Raw genomic sequence first — 18626 nt, forward strand, 5'->3', positions numbered from 1 at the left:
CGGCTTGAGGGAGAGCTTTTCACCAGGCTGCAGGGACGTTTCTTGGGCTCCTTTTGATTGCTTGGACAAAAGCAATCGGAGCTGGCTGAGGGTGGCAGGGAGGTTTACACTGTGCCTCAGGGACAGGATCCATTAAACTCAGCCTAACTGGGCAGGAGCTGGGTGCCCAGCTGCACCGAGCAGGGAGCTTTGAGCCTTCCTTGGCACTGGTCATCAGGACTGAGGGAGCTTCACAGGCCTGTAGATTTTAAATACCTCTAGGGTTAATTGCACTAGAAAGTGAGTTTTCTGAATCACTCCTCCAGGCTTACCTGCCTTTGTTTTGCTGAAATCCCAGTGAAATCTGCAAACATTCAGGACCTTGCTGGGTTGTTTGCAAACAGAGGATAAACTGACTGCAAAATCGGGTGTTTCTTTGACGCTGTCTTGTTGTCCTCCTGTTCCTCCAGCAGCAAATAGGGGATGCAGCTCAGCTCCCACAGCCCTCCAGCCCACGGAGAACTGCCTCTCCTGCCTGCTGGCATGAAGCCCCCCCCTCTCCACCGCTGTTTCACCTCCAGAGCTGCTCTCAGCCCCAGGCTGGGCTGTAAGATCACTTTCTGTTAAAAAGAAATAAAGGAAGGTGAACTATGGGTTACAGAAACGGGTGTAGGTGCTTCTGACAAGACTCAAGTGTCCCATCCAATTTGGACATGCGCTGCGGGACAGCGCTTCTTAGCACGCCATAAGGCAGGGAGCTTTTTGCCTCCCTTTGAAGGCCCAGTGCCGCAGGGGATGCTGATCAAAGCGAAAGCAATTCTTTCCTTTGGTGCACTCCCATTCTTTACTGTTTTGCAAAATGCCTGTGGCTGAGCAGTTAATGGAGGCATCTGCTGCACTGGCAGAGTTCACTGACTTAATTAAAGACATCTAACAATTCTGCAGCTGCATGCGAGAGACCACAGGTACTTGCAGGGCTGAAACTGAATATCCTCAGCAGTGAAAGCAAGTGTCCCCACTGTGCAGAAAGCGTAGATCTGCAGCCAGACACTCACATGAAAGCAGAAGCAGGGCCCAAAGATTAAGGATGGACTAGAGCCAGCTTGCAACGTGTGTCGTGGAGGCCTCGCTGTGCTGGAGAACTGTACAACCTCAGCTCACACTCATATATCTTTGAACAGTCAGACCTGCAACAAGTGAGCAGAGCCAGGGACATTCCTCGCCCATAGGGATGGTTTTACCTGGAAAACATTTTTAACGTATATTTTCTCACTGAGTGAAAATAGTTAGCTGGTTTAAAAAGACAGGTGGGAAAACTAATCCTGTACCAAGTGGTTATCAAGTTCTCCTCTGCGTGGGGCCATGTTCTCTCCCTGTTAAATGAAGAAACATTTCACTCATGGGCATATTTCTGGTATCACTGCATATTTGTGCTGATCAGGGACTTTGCAAGGCTGTTATTTTAACAACTTACCAGAGAAGCTCACAGAACAGACTGGTACTTTCTGATTAGATTGCATGGCAGCAGGCACCAAGGACTTCAAAGCAGGCTGCTGAGTATGGGCCACTGCCCTGCGGGGCTGGGGGCCAGGGAGCTGCGGTTGCCCTTCGGTATGCTCTGGCCCTGCAGGGAGCAGAGCAGTTGAGAGGCAGGGACTCCCACACACTCCTGCCAGCTGTGGGGAGCCTCATGCCTGCCCTGCCGGAGCGGTGAACGCAACCTCCCAGCGCCAGCAATGTCACTGGTGGCTGGCTGGGATGTAAAGCAGACAGATCAATGCTGTGCTGCTTTGGCTGATATGAATTTATAAATGCATTTCTGTCAGGAGAGGCATTACTGGTGCGAACAGCCTCTGTTCTCAGTAATTTCCATGAGGGGAGATGAGAAGGGGAATGGGCACACAAATGCACCAGCACAAAAGCGCTGCAGGTGAGGAGAGGCATTTCAGCCACAGGGTAGGAGCTGATGGGTCTCGATATCCCGAGACCAGCATCTCTCCTAGAGAGGAAGGGCACAGCTTCTCCCCCGCAGCCTGCTCCCGCTGCAAGGGGAGTTGCCCTTTCCCAACTCATCTCCAGTATGGGTGAACACCACAGCAGGAGGCACCGGAGAGGGGATGTTAGCCCGGAGAGCGCGTCGTGTCCGGAGCTGTCCTGCGGATGACATGACAGCCGCCAGCACCAGCCAGCGCTGTTGTGTAACATGTCACGCGGAGTCTGCTCGCATGGAAGGAGCGCTTCACCTTTGAGCGAACGCTGGACTGCTCTCAGCTGCGGCACAGAAGTGATTTGGGGGGTGACGGGGATGGGAAATGGCAGCAGTTTCTGGGCCTGGAGTTAGCTCTTTCTCTGGTCCTGGAGGAAAATCCTCCCTGGAACCAGGCACTTGTGTTGGCTTGTGACTTCTGAAGGGTTTCCTGCCCTCGGTTTTGCACCCTCACCCACTGAAGGACGGGGTAGATAGAGGGCAAAATAAGATATATTTAGAAAAAAGAAGCGTGCAGCCTTTTCAAACACAAACCCCTCCACAAACAGGAGAATTAGCTAATTCTACTGCGTAGAGAAGCGATGGAGGTATGTATAAAGAAAGAACAAGCATGTTTTCTTTTTTCTATTCTTCCATATGACATCATATAATCCGTCATTAGATAATCCAAGCACTTTTATTAAAACAAAAAGCAAAAAATTAGACATCCAATGATAATCTTCCTGAGAAGGGAACCCAGACCAACCTATTCCCACACTGGACTGGAAGATACATTCACTAGACACGAAAAACAGGAGACTTTGTCCCAAAGCATCAACCCTGGAGCAAGTTTGGCTCACTCTGCTCTCTGCTAGAGACCTGCCACCTCCTTGCATGCCTGCAGCAACATTCCAGCCTACACAGCTCTTGCACCATATACTTCTTGGCATGTCCTCTGCCCACGTGAAAACCTGGTGCGTGCCAGGCCAGGCTTCATTCCGGTCAATTAGAGCATGCTGAGCCCCAAGACCTGGTAGCTGTAGGCAGGCAAGATAGGGGGAGTGATGGCAACATGTATCCATCCTTAAGAGATGCCAGAAGATGTTTCTGCTTGGACAAAGCCATGTGGGGATAACGATAATGGAGGATGGAGTCTGGATGCAAGAGGCCAGTCGTGAGCCAACGCCACAGGGCAGGTTAGTCAGGTCAATGTGTTTGTGGTTTTTCTGTCATTTAGAATTTCCCCTGCAGCAGGGAGCAAGGATGGTACCAGCTCTGCCCCTTGCTCTCTGCCCCTTGCTCTCTGCCCAAACCTGCTCTCTCCAATTCATGTGACTTTACCTCTGAAAGGTGCTGCACCCCTTCTGCCATCTCTCCCCCAGCAGCAGGAAGGGAGCAGGCTCCAGCTGGCTGTCTTTGGGAGAGACAGGGAATCTAGTGGAGGTGGGCTGCACAAGGAAAGACCTGAACAAACTGGGAAATAGCCTTAGGGCAGGATCCGGTAGATCCAGTCAGTCTCAGGTGAATTGTGATCATCTCTCTCTTGCCTCCTCCCCCAATGTGCTTTGTGGCTGAAGGGTTTCCTGCCCTCGGTTTTGCACCCTCACCCACTGAAGGACGGGGTAGATAGAGGGCAAAATAAGATATATTTAGAAAAAAGAAGCGTGCAGCCTTTTCAAACACAAACCCCTCCACAAACAGGAGAATTAGCTAATTCTACTGCGTAGAGAAGCGATGGAGGTATGTATAAAGAAAGAACAAGCATGTTTTCTTTTTTCTATTCTTCCATATGACATCATATAATCCGTCATTAGATAATCCAAGCACTTTTATTAAAACAAAAAGCAAAAAATTAGACATCCAATGATAATCTTCCTGAGAAGGGAACCCAGACCAACCTATTCCCACACTGGACTGGAAGATACATTCACTAGACACGAAAAACAGGAGACTTTGTCCCAAAGCATCAACCCTGGAGCAAGTTTGGCTCACTCTGCTCTCTGCTAGAGACCTGCCACCTCCTTGCATGCCTGCAGCAACATTCCAGCCTACACAGCTCTTGCACCATATACTTCTTGGCATGTCCTCTGCCCACGTGAAAACCTGGTGCGTGCCAGGCCAGGCTTCATTCCGGTCAATTAGAGCATGCTGAGCCCCAAGACCTGGTAGCTGTAGGCAGGCAAGATAGGGGGAGTGATGGCAACATGTATCCATCCTTAAGAGATGCCAGAAGATGTTTCTGCTTGGACAAAGCCATGTGGGGATAACGATAATGGAGGATGGAGTCTGGATGCAAGAGGCCAGTCGTGAGCCAACGCCACAGGGCAGGTTAGTCAGGTCAATGTGTTTGTGGTTTTTCTGTCATTTAGAATTTCCCCTGCAGCAGGGAGCAAGGATGGTACCAGCTCTGCCCCTTGCTCTCTGCCCAAACCTGCTCTCTCCAATTCATGTGACTTTACCTCTGAAAGGTGCTGCACCCCTTCTGCCATCTCTCCCCCAGCAGCAGGAAGGGAGCAGGCTCCAGCTGGCTGTCTTTGGGAGAGACAGGGAATCTAGTGGAGGTGGGCTGCACAAGGAAAGACCTGAACAAACTGGGAAATAGCCTTAGGGCAGGATCCGGTAGATCCAGTCAGTCTCAGGTGAATTGTGATCATCTCTCTCTTGCCTCCTACCCCAATGTGCTTTGTGGGCTGTGGATGCTGCTCGCTCCCCTCCACAAAGACAGACTGGAAGAGGTGTACAGCTGTGAAGACCTGAAGGCAGAGCAAAACGAGATGGGCCTTTACACAGCAATGTGCAAAGCAGGTGGGTAAGGTTGGTGGTGGGGAGGGTGGGTGATGGCAGTGGTTACCTGCAGCAAGAGGGAGATTAAGATCAATCATCAGACAAAGTTATTCTCTGCAGATGCCCAGGAAGGTCAGTGACATCATTTACGAGCCTGTAGCACTTTGGTTTTGACTGGAAAAGATGGTGCAATTACAGCACCTATTTCATGAGATCAGCCTCCATTGAATTTATATAGCAGGCATCAACGAAATCACAGCTTGTTGCTCTGCCAGCTTAGGAAGGACATCCACTCTTTGAGGGGAGGGTTCCCCACAGCTACCAGCTTTTTCAAAAAGGCACTGGGCCGTAGCCCAGGAACATCAGGGTGGGCCTCTGAGTATTTCTGCAGTTTAGCCAGAATGCGAGGGAGCCCAACGGTGGAAGCATAGAACATGGGGCCACCCCTGTGCTTTGGCCACCCGTAGCCATTGATATAAATTACATCCAGGTGTTCCGGGCCAGATGCTATTCCCTCAGCCAGGATGTCAAACCCTTCATTCATGAGGGAAAACAAACACCGCTCCAGGATTTCCTCCTGGTCTATAAAGCGGGTCTTGATGTGATGGGTGTCTCTGTACTGGGCCAGGAAGTCGTGAAGCCATGGATCTGGCTTGGCTGTCCTGCCCCCAGCCTTCTCGTACTGATACCAGCCTTTTCCAGTTTTCTGGCCAAACCTGCCATTCTCACACAGAAGATCTGGCAGTGGGCTGTAGCGATGGCCATGCCGCTGGCGGGCAGGTGTTCCTGGAGGTAGCGAGGCCCCGGTGAGGCCCTGGCCCTTTCGAGACCTCCAGCCCACATCCAGCCCAGCAAGATCAGACATTCGGAAAGGTCCTATCTTAAACCCAAAATCTTCAAGAACCTGATCTACGGCTTCTGGTTTGCTTCCTTCCTCTAAAAGGAAAACTGCCTGTTGAACATATGGATACATCATTCGGTTCCCAACAAACCCAAAACAATTCCCTACCACCACTCCAACTTTTTTCAGTGCTTTGGCTAGCTGCATAGCACTGGCAATGGTGGTGGGGGATGTGTGATGGCCATAGATTATTTCTAATAGCCTCATCACATGAGCAGGAGAGAAGAAGTGTGTGCCAATGACCTGCTCTGGGCGGCTGGTGGCAGAAGCTATTTCATCAATGTTCAGGGCTGATGTGTTTGTACACAGAAAGGCCCCTGGCTTGCAGATTTTTGATAGCTTGTGGAATATTTCCTTCTTTAGTGCCATGTTCTCAAACACAGCCTCAATAACTAGATCTACATCGCGCAACACATCAAAGTTCACAGTGAACTGGAGGTGTGCAGGGTTATGGAAATCCAGGGTATGGGCACCCTGCCCCATTTTCATAGCTTCGCGTTCCAAAAGGAGCATCACAGCTTTTCTTCCTGTGTTCAGATACTCCAGATTCTGCTCGAGGGCTACCACAGGTATGTTGGCCTTAACCAGAGAAGTCACAATGCCTCGTCCCATTGTTCCCAGCCCTAGGGATAAAAGTGAGACAGAATCAGAGACTATGAATAGAAAATGTTACAATTAATCACCTGACAGTAGCATTTCCTTTGTATCTCCAGCATAAAAAGTGGAAGCGTGTGCAAAATGAGTGGTGCACAGGTAGAAAAAAAGAACTGAAGACTGGGAAAAAGGAGCCTAAATGACTGAAAAGCAGTAGCATAAAGGCAAGCTGATGTTCTCTCAAGCTTACAAACTATCAGTGGGATTCACTGCAGTGGGTGCAGATCATGTGGTTCATGTCTTCTCCCTGCAAAGTTTTATACCTATGGAAACCAGCATCACTTAAGAGTCAGAACCTGGGGATCAAAGACAGGAGATCTGAGTTTCACCTTCAACCCTGCTAACAACTTTTACCAGGCAAGCATCACCCTGAGGATATCAGTGCCTCTCTGTTCCTGTGAGATGGTCCTTTATGGGCACTCACAGAAGAATAAGCAAAGACACTGCACCCAGAGATTTTAACACCAGCAAAACTCAGACAATTGGTTCCTCCCTCCTGCCAAGCTTTCTTTTTTGTCCTCTTCCTCTTCTCCCTCTGCACTTTGCGTAATCTTTGAAGCAAAGAAAATTCAGCTGATCTTGGACACTGATCTTCTCTAAGCTTTGTCTCTAATGTCTTGTATGTCTCTTGTTGCCGGGTCAAACAGGATGGAACTAACACAGTATTCTTAATCCAGATTGCAACATCTTCTATCTCCTTTTTAATCACTCTGGAACATCAGTAGCCTTTTGCTTGCTGTTCACACTTCGTATCAGGCATTTCTGCCTACTGGGAACTCTCCAAGTCCTCCAACACAGGCTACTCCTAACTTCTGAAGACTCTCAAAGGCACAGTCTTCCTTGTCCAACCACGCAGTTAAAGTGCTTGCCCAGAATTCCTGTAACTGAGCATCCATCCAAGCCGTATTTTTTTCTCCAAGATCCATAAATACACTACTATCAGCTCATACCACCAGTGTAGAGATTACTGGCTTGATCCCTTACCTCCTCCTGAGCCCTTCCACCAGCTCTGCCCTCTATTACATTAAATGAAGCTGCATGCTTACACTTTCCTGTGATACACAACCCACGCTATTTATCCTGCTCTCCCATGATGGAGGCTTTTCAGACTAAGTTAATACAAACTAGTAAGAGAAGGTTAGCACAATTCTACCAGCTTTAAAAGTGTGAAGCATCTGAATGGGAGGATTATTAATATCCTAAATAAAGCAACAACCAGACAAAGTACAGGTTTGTTATAATTCTGTAAAAATTATTTTTTTAATCCCAGGTTTACAAATGAAAGTCAGCTAAACAAATAAACAGAAACAAGGGGATTAAAAAATTTGTCTAAAGCAGCTTTGTAAAGAAGAGCTGAAATTATGTCGTCAGCAAAACACGAGTTTCCCCAATCAAGGTCAAACAAGGTAGTATGCTTTTCCTGCAAGCTACACACCCATGGTTTCGATCTGTCCACCCTCAGTTTGTGTACACAGAAGACATTTAAAACATTCCCTGCTTAGCCACATGAAGATGGTTTTTACAGACATCACTATCTGGCAGCCTGCTTATAGACCATTGCACTCCCAAGCAAATGCTGAAGTTCCTTTCTAGGAAATTAGATTTGTTACTTCATAATCAAGTACTACGAGAAACTAATTTGAAAATAAAACTAGAATAACATGAATCAGTTCCCCAAATACAAATGGCTCCTCCCACTGTGCTCAGTACCCAGAGGCTTGGATGTGGCAGCAGGGACAATCAGAGACAGTTCTTTCCCTGACTTTGGTGAGCTACACAGGCTGCTTTCTTCTCAGACAGGGCGGGAGGGTAACTCACCACCTCATGCATACCCACCAAGCCTGGCCTCAGCTTTAAGGCTCTTTTTAGACATCAAGGGTTTGCTATTCCACATCTGGGATCTTCACGGCCCCCTCTTGAAGTCCTTCCTTACCAGGGTGAAGACCTGGGATTTATCCCTAGAATTTCCAAGCTCTGCTGAAGAAATAATGCACACATCCTGGGCCTTATTAACTCCTGTTCCTCTCAGCTTCAGGCTCATTACTTCTTCCTAAATCAAAACCTCTTCCCTGAGTAGTGGTTCTCCAGCCTTCTTTTCAAGGGAGGTTCTGCAGTGCTGTCAGCCGATTCCCCTGTTTGCTTTTGTCCACGTGTAGTATGAGTACTCCCATCTAGGTTTTAGCCAACCCACGATAGACAGGCATAAATGCTTGTAGTACTTCACTTTCTAGGCCACGGGAATAGGCTTATAGATAAGATATGAGCTTGCCAAGCTTGTTTCTGACCTAGAAAAGCTGTCTCTCAACTTACGACATAACTCTTCAGTGGCCTGTATGAAATGATGTTTAATGAAGCTGGCAGAGAGAGTAATGAAAGCCCCAAGGGTTTTGTTACATTAGAGCTTGCACAGCATGACTCCCCTGGAAATATTTTCTAAAATTGGGCTATAAAACTAAGGAGAGATTTGGCTACGTAGCAGGGAAAGAAGCATTCCTGAGGACTCCCCTTTTCAATTTTATAAAGCCGAGTGATCTTGGGGAAGAATATATTAGAGCAGAAAAAAATGGTAGGGAATCATTGGGCCTTACATGTGTCGAAGAAAAAGAAAGGGAAACGTTGCATGCTCAGCTCAGGTCACACAGACCAAAACACGGCTAAAACTACTCCAGAATTTCTACTGTATGTTCTGTTTACTTCCTCAATAGTGCTCTCAGTTCCCTCAAACCATGAAAAACCCCTATATTCTTATCCTCCACAGAGGGAACAGTTTTCAGAGCTGTGTTACCATCTTTTGTGTCCAAGGCACATCTTTCAAAAGAAGACTGAAATCTGCTTCAGGAAAAAAGAACAGTGTCTAGCCATCTTGCTTCTGGTCTTCTGTTGTGAAATGTAGCTTTGACACATAAATAAAACTACACTTGAGCCCATGTAATTTCAGACCAAATATGGGTATGAAAAATCCATTTGCTGGGCAAGCTGAGTGAATAATGACTGATAATTATTGATCTGTCACGAGGTACTCAGAATATGAAAAATCATGCAAAATTAATTGAAGGACCTTTAAAACAAATTCAAAACAAATGAACTTGAAATATGTACAAAGCAATGCGTGTACAGTCACACACACTAGAAAAATACAGATCAGTGGGAAATACTCTGAACTATAACGAATATTTGGACTTTAAAATGCTGGGCAATGCAAATAACACACTTTATAGATTGGTAAAAATATGCAAAGACTCTTCCAGTTTTCCTGTTAAAAATAACAATGAGCAATTGGCAGTGGCGGACTGCTGCAGACTGGAGCTGCTTCTTTCTCTGTTTCAGGGTATTAATTTCAAGCAGAAATAATGTGATACTCAAGGCAAGCAGGGAGCTATGGGAAGACTGCAGAAGGGACAGAGAACTCCTCTTTTTTCTGGGTGACGAGGAACCAGAGAAAGAGATGGGAGCCAAGAGTTCAGAACAAGGATAAGCAAATTAAATAGGTGACATTGCATGTGGCTGAAGACAGTCAAGGACAGATAGGCCAGAGCATGAGGGATCCCACATAGCTGGGTGTTACCTGCTTATCAGTCTTTCAGCGAGTAAACTGCAGATAAAGGCAGCTGATTGCAAGCCAGTTGCACAGGAATGGTTGCCAGTTCATCAGTGACGCTGTCTATCAAGCATGCCCACAAAAATGATAGATCATCCTTGATGCTGAATCTACAGTAAGACGTGGTCAGCAAGCAATGTGCCGGCTCCCTCCAACAAGTTCCTGCTAATATTGGACAGGCAGGGGAGCCACAAAGCAAGGCTACCCTTGCATTCATGGCGCTGCTTCCGCACCCTAAGGGTCCTCTGTGCCTATAGAAAAGGTACCGAAGGAGGAGGAAGCCAACATGATCTTCTCAGTTGCTTCCCATTGTGCAGTGATAAAAGTTGGAAGCAGCAGCATAATGCAACATGGGTTTAGTGCGTGAAACAGGACAGCACTGTCTATTGGAAAATGGGGTCTGCATGATTTCTGACCATCCAAAATGGATGCAACATCTTGCACTGACTGCCCTCCTCTGCAGTGAAAATAAACAGACTGTGGATCACCTAGGTAGACTCAGTATCTACATGGATGAGCAGCACTATTTTAAAAGGTGTCAGTCCCTCAAAAATCATCTCTAAGATTTTGATTTCTGGTGCTGCAAGAATGTTCTTAAAATCAAGAATGTGGAATTATGAGATACTGTACAGCATGGTACTATCTGGAGAATGACTTTTTGTTATAGCAGCCTGAAAGAAAAAATATGATTGTGTTGGCACGTTCTACACCTGTCTTTAACAGACCTGCAGTTTCACTGATATGAAAAGGCAAAACAGGAGGAAAACCTTCCAAAGGAGGGAGAATATGCACAGTGGGATGGCAGAAAGTGATGGAAAGCAGTGACGCTTAATATGGTGTGGGATTCAGAGTTAAAAGGAGGTGATCAATAACCTCCAAAATAGGAGATGTCACTTACCAAATGAAGTATAATGTGAACAACTAGCATAAAAAAAGCAAGCTGTAACTGTGGGCTATGGGGGCTGTATTGATAGAAGCAGTGATTCGGAAGAGGCATTAAGAGTCTTGGTAAGTGTCAAGGCCCCGAGTGCACTAATAAGCTTTAATGACACTGACCAGCTACACCTGGAGCGTCCACCCACATGCACTGCCCATGGGCCTTGGAGGCCCATTTAAGCTCAGACCTGGGCCTTCAGTCCCTTCCTAACCTATGTTGGAGTTCTGGTGTCCTACTGTGGCTGTGCCAGGCTATAGACACTGTTGATCCAGACCTCAGCCTGCAGACTGGCTTCCCAACTTTACCTTGAATGTGCATTGTCATGGGAACTTTGCTTGATCATCAGTACTTCTAGTAGATCCTGGCCATGATCTCTGGGTCTGCCCTGCTTGCCTTGCTCAGGTACTGTAAATAATTGATACAGTAGTGGGTTGTGCTGCCATCCAGAGGGAGAAATGGGTTGATAGGAACTTCATGAAGTTCAGCAAGGGTAAGTGTGAAGTCCTGCATCTGGGGAGGAATAGTCCTATGCACCAGTATACGCTGGGGGCTGACTGGCTGGAAAGCAGCTCTGCAGAAAAGGATCTGGGTGTCCTGGTGGACACCAAGTTGACTATGAGCAGCAATATAACCTTGCGGCAAAGAAGGAGGAGTCTTGCTGGCAGGTTGAGGGAGGTGATCCTTCCCCTCTACTGGTGAGACCATATCTGGAGTACTGTGTCCAGTTCTGGGCTCCGGATCTGGGTGTCCTGGTGGACACCAAGTTGACTATGAGCAGCAATATAACCTTGCGGCAAAGAAGGAGGAGTCTTGCTGGCAGGTTGAGGGAGGTGATCCTTCCCCTCTACTGGTGAGACCATATCTGGAGTACTGTGTCCAGTTCTGGGCTCCACAGTGCAAGAGTGATATGGAGTTATTGGAGTGAGTTCAGTGAAGGGCCACTAAGATGATTAAAGGATTGGAGCGTGTCTCACAAGGAAAGGCTGAGCGAGCTGTGACTCCAGCATAGAGAAGGCTCAGGGGGATCTCGCCAATGTATATAAATACCTGAGGGGAAGGTGTAAAGAAGATGGAGCCAAGCTCTTTTCAGTGGCCCCAGTGAGGGGGCCAGAGGCCATGGGCACAAACTGAAACATGGGAGGATGGGAAGTTTCATCTTAACATAAGAAAACACTTTTTTTTTTTTTTTTTTTTTTTTTTTACTGCGGGCATGCCTGAGCACTGGCACAGTTTTCCCAGGAGAGGTTGTAGAGTCTTCATCTGAGCACTGGCACAGTTTGCTCAGAGAGGTTGTAGAGTCTTCATCCTTGGAGATATTCAAAAGCTGTCTGGGCATGGTCTTGGGCAGCTGGCTCTAGGTGACCCTGTTTGAGCAGGGGGGTTGGACAAGATGACATTCGGAGGTCCCTTCCAGCCTCCAAGATTCTGTGGTTCCCACCCTGGGAGGCGTTATTGCTGTTGGCTTCCCATCCCTGGGGTGCAGCTGCTCCCTGCCAGTAGGTAATTAACAGGATGTGTTGAACACTGCTAATATGGAAGTTAGCTGTTACCCTGAGCATACTAAGTAGGAGCAAGGAAGAAATGTCTTGGTACCTGGTCTTAGAGTAATTACTCCTGGAATACTGTTTCTACTTTGGCTATGTGTGCTTTATGAAGTGTTGAAAAATCAGGGGAAGTTCAGAGTCATGAAAATGACCAGAGTGTGACAGATTGTGCTCTGCAGCAGAAGTATCAAAGCACTTAAGTTTATTTATTCTGCAAAAAGTATGGGTTGACTTGTTGTAGCTGTAACCAGCTACAACACTAGAAAATTGGGGGTAGAGGTTGGGACAATTTCAGACTAGAATACAGAACTGTGTCTGGAGAGGAGATGCAAGTATTTAATTCAATGGATAGGAGGTGTAGCCCAGCCAGTTCAGTTTGCAAGTAAGATACAGATTATGTTTCTACTAGAAACTTTTCAAATAGAGATTACATTTGTCCTTAGAATTCTCTCTAGCTCAGTTACAGCACCAAAATAAGCAGATCAGATCTAAGCAGCCCTTCTGGTTAAACTGTCATTGCAATTGGAACTTTGCAGGTGTGTTATTCTGGCATGATTTATCAGGATGTAGCAAAGAATGCCTGTTCTAGTCACCTGATCATTCCTACAAAGCTTCAATGCAAGCCCTTCCTGCCAAAGTACACATTGCAGGACTGCCCTGTCTGGTATTGCATGTGTCCTAAATACGTGCTCTTCAAGTCATGTGATAAACTTGGCAATAATTCATGCCCCTTTACCTGAATGCTATAACAGCCACAGATCCTCCTCAGAAGGTTTGTGGACCAATGTTTAAAAATCATTTTCATTAAAAATACAGCATGGGAGCGAATGAAAAGAAGGGAACTTCAAAAAAAAAAAAAAAAGTGTTTCTATGGCCTGAAATCAGCTTTCAAAGCACTCATATTGCAGAGCACAAGAGTCCTGAGAAGTACCCAGGAAAGAGCAATGCTGATCTGGTGAGCTTTCTCTGAAACAGAATGGATGTTTTCCAAGTGCTCCATTACTTATCTAACCATTTTTTGAGTGCTACTAACAACAGGCAGAGCTGAAAGATAATTTTTTTTTAAAATCTCAGCAGTGCATCAAAGGTTTTATTTAAATTGCTCTTATAAAAAATTAATGAAGGCATTATCTTGCTGGGCTACAAAATGGCAGGAGTGGATCCCAGTGAGATGAAATCTTCTTAAATACAGCTGTCAAAACATTTTTGTATTAATATATCCCTGAATGCACATGAGCTTGCAATACAGAACTAGACCAGAAGGAGGAGAATTTCATGCAAACATGCTTATAACATGCAATAAAGCCAGGACAACATAGCAGTATTTAAAAGGGAACAGACTGCTTATGGTCCACAGGTGAGGCTGTCTCTGAAGTGAGAGGAAGTTACTCTTCCAAAGAAAGAGGTGGCATCAAGTAACAATCTAGTGGGATGTGGCTTGCCGTCTGAATTTCTGAGCTTATCAATGCAGTAACAACTTCCCTCCCTGCATGTCACTTATGGGTGTGGAGTATCTTTGCCTGCGATGGTTACCAGTGACTTTGGCGACTGACTGCTAGGGAATCCCACCTCAGCTTTCTGCCATGAGTAAAGCCCAATTATGCTCATCCCACTTCCCTTCAGCTCTGCTGTTAGCTGTGTAGTCAGCAACCACAACAGCTTTTTCATTCTCTTACCTATCACAGCTGCTTTGTGGATGGGCTGAGGGGAAGCACTTTTCCATGAAGCTCCACTGGGTGTTGTCCACTTCTGCACTGCTCTCTCTGCAAAAAAAGCATACTGCAGTGCTTGGGCCTGGCCTGAAGTCAGCAGGATGTTAAACAGCTCTCGTTCCCTCCGGACTCCATCTGCAAAGGGCTGCTCTGTGGCAGCTTTGACTGCCTGGAAGCACAGCTCTGGAGCCAGGCATCCGTAGGCCTGTTTCTTCACCTTCACAAGAGCCTCACTGAGAAATGCTTCCATGTTGGGCAATTCTGGAACTGGCTTCAGGCTGAGCCTGCGGGGTCCCAATGGCTGTCCTGGGGATAGAAAAATGGAGTTACAGAACAAAGCATCTGCATCTGGAAGACTACAGATTTTCACCCCTTTCTACATAGGCTGGGAATGCAGTCTACCTCTTTTCTTCCCAAGCTCACTGCATTGGGGCTTGCATGGCACAGTGATCTGGGTCTAGAATTATTGTCTGACATTTCTCTTTAGCTTTCTGCTTGCTCTGACAATTACAATTTTTCAAGTCCCTTCTCAGACTTCAAAAAAGCAAGATTTCAATTTCAAAGAAGTAATTCCTTCCTTTTTCTCAGCTACACAGAGTGCCTTGACTTCTCCAGTTTTCTTTACTCCACAGTCCCAGCTGCCACTTTCATATGGCTCTTTCTATAAGCTTCAGTACTAAAGTTTTCCTCCATCAGTGCCCAATCGACTTTGCTAGCCAGACACATTCCAGCCAGGGTCCTGACCCAGGCATTTATAAGACAGACTGGGAAATAAACCCTGACTTCAATTCTTCCCTGACAGCAGGAGTCCCTCTATTCACTTTGGGACTAACCAAGAGGACAGCTCACGCAGCATGAGTTGGGGAGCAAATGAATAACAAGAGAGAGTTCATGCTTCTGTGTCAGCAAGGGGTGAATCAAGCAGCCACACAAATACAGGAGGCTCATTACAGACAGAGGTTGCTATGGTGATACCTAGAAAGGATTTTAATTGAGAGAAATTAGTTACATTTCAGATGCCAAAATTCTGTCTCCATCCTCTTCAGAACTACAAACCTTGGTGCCTGCTAGGAGATCTCTGATCTGCCCATATTCTGGCTGTTCCTGTGTTCTTAATGGTAGCTTGCCTCAGTAAAAACCGTAGGGGAACAAAATCAGAAATTCAGGATGTATCCCCTTAATATTCCAACATTTTCACAAAGACCCTTTTGTCATCATAACCACATCCAGATTAACTGACTGTGTAGCAATGTTACTCTGCTGACTGCTGCAGTGCTGTTCCCAGAAGCACTCAAGACTGCCACCAAAGCAGGCAGGAGGGTGAGCCCCCTCTAATGAGAACCTTATGCCGAGAAGCTCTCTGGTAGACAGTTTCATTGCCCTAGCTTCTCTTATCTGAGCTCTACCACAGGAGCACAATTCCCTCAAAGGTGGCAGATAGCATCCAGCTCCCCTTTTTCTTCCCAATGTCTGAGTTAGGAAAGTGCCAGTGCATCAGCAGAAGACTCAGGAGCAGGGAATCGCACACGGGATGCTGAAGAGCAGGAATAATGGCAGCACTGCATTCACGGTTGCCCAAAGAGCATGTCCTGACTCTAGCGCTTCCTCCAAGACCAAGCCACATTTAAAAGAAACAGAAGTATGAGTTTCCAGGATGAGTTAAGATGCCGATTTCCTGAAATAAGTCTTCAGAGCTCAGGCTTTTTAATTAAACCTTTTAGACAACACAAAAAGATGAACACTCACTGTGTAAGTAGCTTCCCTTGTAATCAGAGTTCATAAAAATATTTTCACATTAACAGTGAATATAGTTTGTATCTGCCAGTATTGCAGGATTTAGTCAGGATAACGTTCCTTTATTTTGGAATCCTTTGTGTCTCTGCTAAATGTATGTGTTTAATCCAGAAATGCTCTTTATCCACAGTCCTTTATTTAGGACTTAAATAGTGGGTTTCACTTCATCACAAGAGGAAACCTCAGGTTTGTCCCAGAAAGCAGATCTAGTGGCTGGAAGGCTACTTAAGACTGGACAGATCATGGGACTTCATATGATACCTCTGATGTGGAAAGGCCTGGTAAAAGAGGAATACTACAGGGAGCCTTTAAGCTTGGTCTTCTGATAGCAAATAGTACTTTTAAGCACAAATGATGATAGGGGACACGAGACAGTTCCTCAGAGTTAAAAAAAAAAAAAGAAAAGTTATTCTCCTAAGGGTCCTGTAATAAAACTCTTACTTGGCAAACCCCATTTAGCTTACAACTAAATATTTCTAGAGCATCTCCATGTAGTGTCTTTACTTCTGCAATGCTAGTAAGAATCAAGGGCATATTTATGAACAGGAAAAAATGATCTGAATCCAAACCTGGGAAAGGGACATCAGTGTGGGACACCTGTGGCTTGATTTCTGAAATCAAAGCAGCAGGAACATGATGAATACTATGGTTTGTAGTCCAGGTGCCACAAAGGACAGATCAAGTCTATAACATTTCTATCGGCAAAAGCAACCACAAATATTGTGCTATTAAAGCAAAAAAGAAAAAATCATCCCAGAGTTGTAAACCCTTGGGATATTACAGGACACCATGCGCAAGAGGCAGGGCTAGCCTAACAGTCTCCCTGCTGCAGTGAACTGCTCGTGCATTTCTGAGAAACAAAGCTGAAACTGGACCCCTGCTCCTCAGGCTTGCAGTGCTTTCAGGCCTGCCAGAGACAAGTCCAGCTTATGTCAGACCTTTTGCCGACCCTGACTGTGTCAAAGGGGCACTCTGCTAGACCTGCCTAAAGAATCATGAGCCCTGGAGAGAGATGATATTGCACATCTTTATATCGTACATCTTCCCAGAGATGACGCACTAAAGGCCCTTGCAACTGTAATTGAAAGCCTTTCTCCAACAGTCTCCATTTAAAGCATGCAATTACCAACCAGTGGTATCTGTGACTTGTTTGGGTTTTATGAGACTTAGAAGAAACACATGCTTCCTCCACAGTTACTCCTAGTGGCTTACAGTTAGCAACTCATAATCATCTTTCCATGCAGAGTCTAATACCTGTGGGGCCTGAGCTAGGTCTAAATTGAATGATTTTCCTTGGCTTTTTGGTGCAAGCCATCGATACTTTTGCGCTCTGAGATGATAAAGGCCAATCAGCAGATGTGGTCAGCAAGGGATGATGAAGGGAGAGCTTCAGAGTCTGCTGTGCAAAGGATCAGCCATTTTCTCTTCCAGCTGAGGAAGACTACAGCAGGCCAGCAAGAGGTGGGCAGTGTAAGCTGCAAGCTGCTGCCTGCCACAAGCCATTTTTCAATTTTGTGATGCCATCAGGCGGACAAATCATGCAATGCAGCTTTGAGTTAGTGCAGTGATTATCAAGTACATTTAATGAAAGAACATTCTCCTTGTCTCCAAGGAATAGTCTCCTGACTATTCCTCCTAAAAAATGCCTTCAAACATGAAGATATTTTCTTTTGCTTAAGGAGGACAGGAACATATGCTTAATTCCTACCTGCAATATATAATTACTGTTTTTCAAGGAAAAATTGAACTTATAAGCAATAATTATCTTTGTATATTCCTATAACCACTTATTCAGGATTGTTTCAGAACTCCTTTTGAAGGATCATTAGGAATAATCCATAAAAATGTATGGATGAAGATGCCTTCCCAACATACCTATCATAAAGTTCTGCCAGCTGCACATCAAAATAATCAAGGACCCAGGCTTCAGGACAGCCATTTGAGACTGAGCTCTTGCCATGAGATACTGCAGCTCCAGCACTGAGAAAGCTTTAGAAGAAAATAATTTCTGAATTGATTCTTTGAGACTTATCTTGCAGTACAGCTTTCCCAGGAATAGAAATGCCATCAGTGACAAAACTAGTTATTTAGCCAAAATGCTCTTTAGGAAGCCAGCGGTTGTTAGCCTCATGTTTAAAAAAAAATCTCATCAGAAACAAAACGCTGCTTGCCATACAAAGACAGTGGACTCTTGTGATGGCATTTTTTTTCTTTGCAACTCTGTCTCTGGTTTTATTAAGATTATCTGAAAAACATTCACTGAAACCAGAACTCAGTGTGAACAAAACCAGACCAGCTATGCAAGACTGTCATATCTTCTGCAGCCCTGAGATAGTGCATGATGTAGAGAAATAAAAGTGCTGGTTTGCCTTTTTATGGCAGGAGAATTACATTAACTTTAGGCAAAGGCCAAAGCCAGGAATGACTCAAAGGAGCATATGGACTCTGGGTACATCATTCTTTCAAATTATCAGGTAACCTGAGGCTAAATGGTGCATCAAAACTTTTCACGGCCTTCTGTAAGGTCTAATGAGAAACTTTCCAAGCAAGAAAGAAATAAAGATTAGCTGACTTGTCAGTATTTTCACTGTTAAAGCACACACTGAGTGCCAATAAAGCTGTTGGAAAGGTCTGAAAGCATTTTTAAAGTCCTGTTGGAGTTGGTATATGGTGTGATGTGAAATGCCTTCAATGACATTTTACTCATTTTTACTGGGGTAACTCCAACCAGCAATATACAGAAAATCTACCACTAAT

At 45.6% G+C, this 18626-nt stretch overlaps 1 protein-coding gene across 1 annotated transcript in view; it reads right to left on the bottom strand.

The window, feature by feature from the left end:
* Window positions 1-4412: 4412 nt before the first annotated feature.
* Window positions 4413-18626, bottom strand: part of EHHADH (enoyl-CoA hydratase and 3-hydroxyacyl CoA dehydrogenase) — a 20066-nt gene continuing 5852 nt past the window's right edge. Inside the window, exons 6-7 of the mRNA XM_035900049.1 lie at window positions 14040-14381; window positions 4413-6253 (exon numbers count right to left, since the gene is read on the bottom strand). Of these exons, the coding sequence (XP_035755942.1) occupies window positions 4983-6253; window positions 14040-14381 (1613 nt within the window). The 3' untranslated portion in view covers window positions 4413-4982. The remainder of the gene's footprint in view (window positions 6254-14039; window positions 14382-18626) is intronic.

Source organism: Egretta garzetta, unplaced genomic scaffold (assembly GCF_000687185.1).
Source record: "Egretta garzetta isolate BGI_Z169 unplaced genomic scaffold, ASM68718v1 scaffold448, whole genome shotgun sequence".
Lineage (NCBI taxonomy): Eukaryota > Metazoa > Chordata > Aves > Pelecaniformes > Ardeidae > Egretta > Egretta garzetta.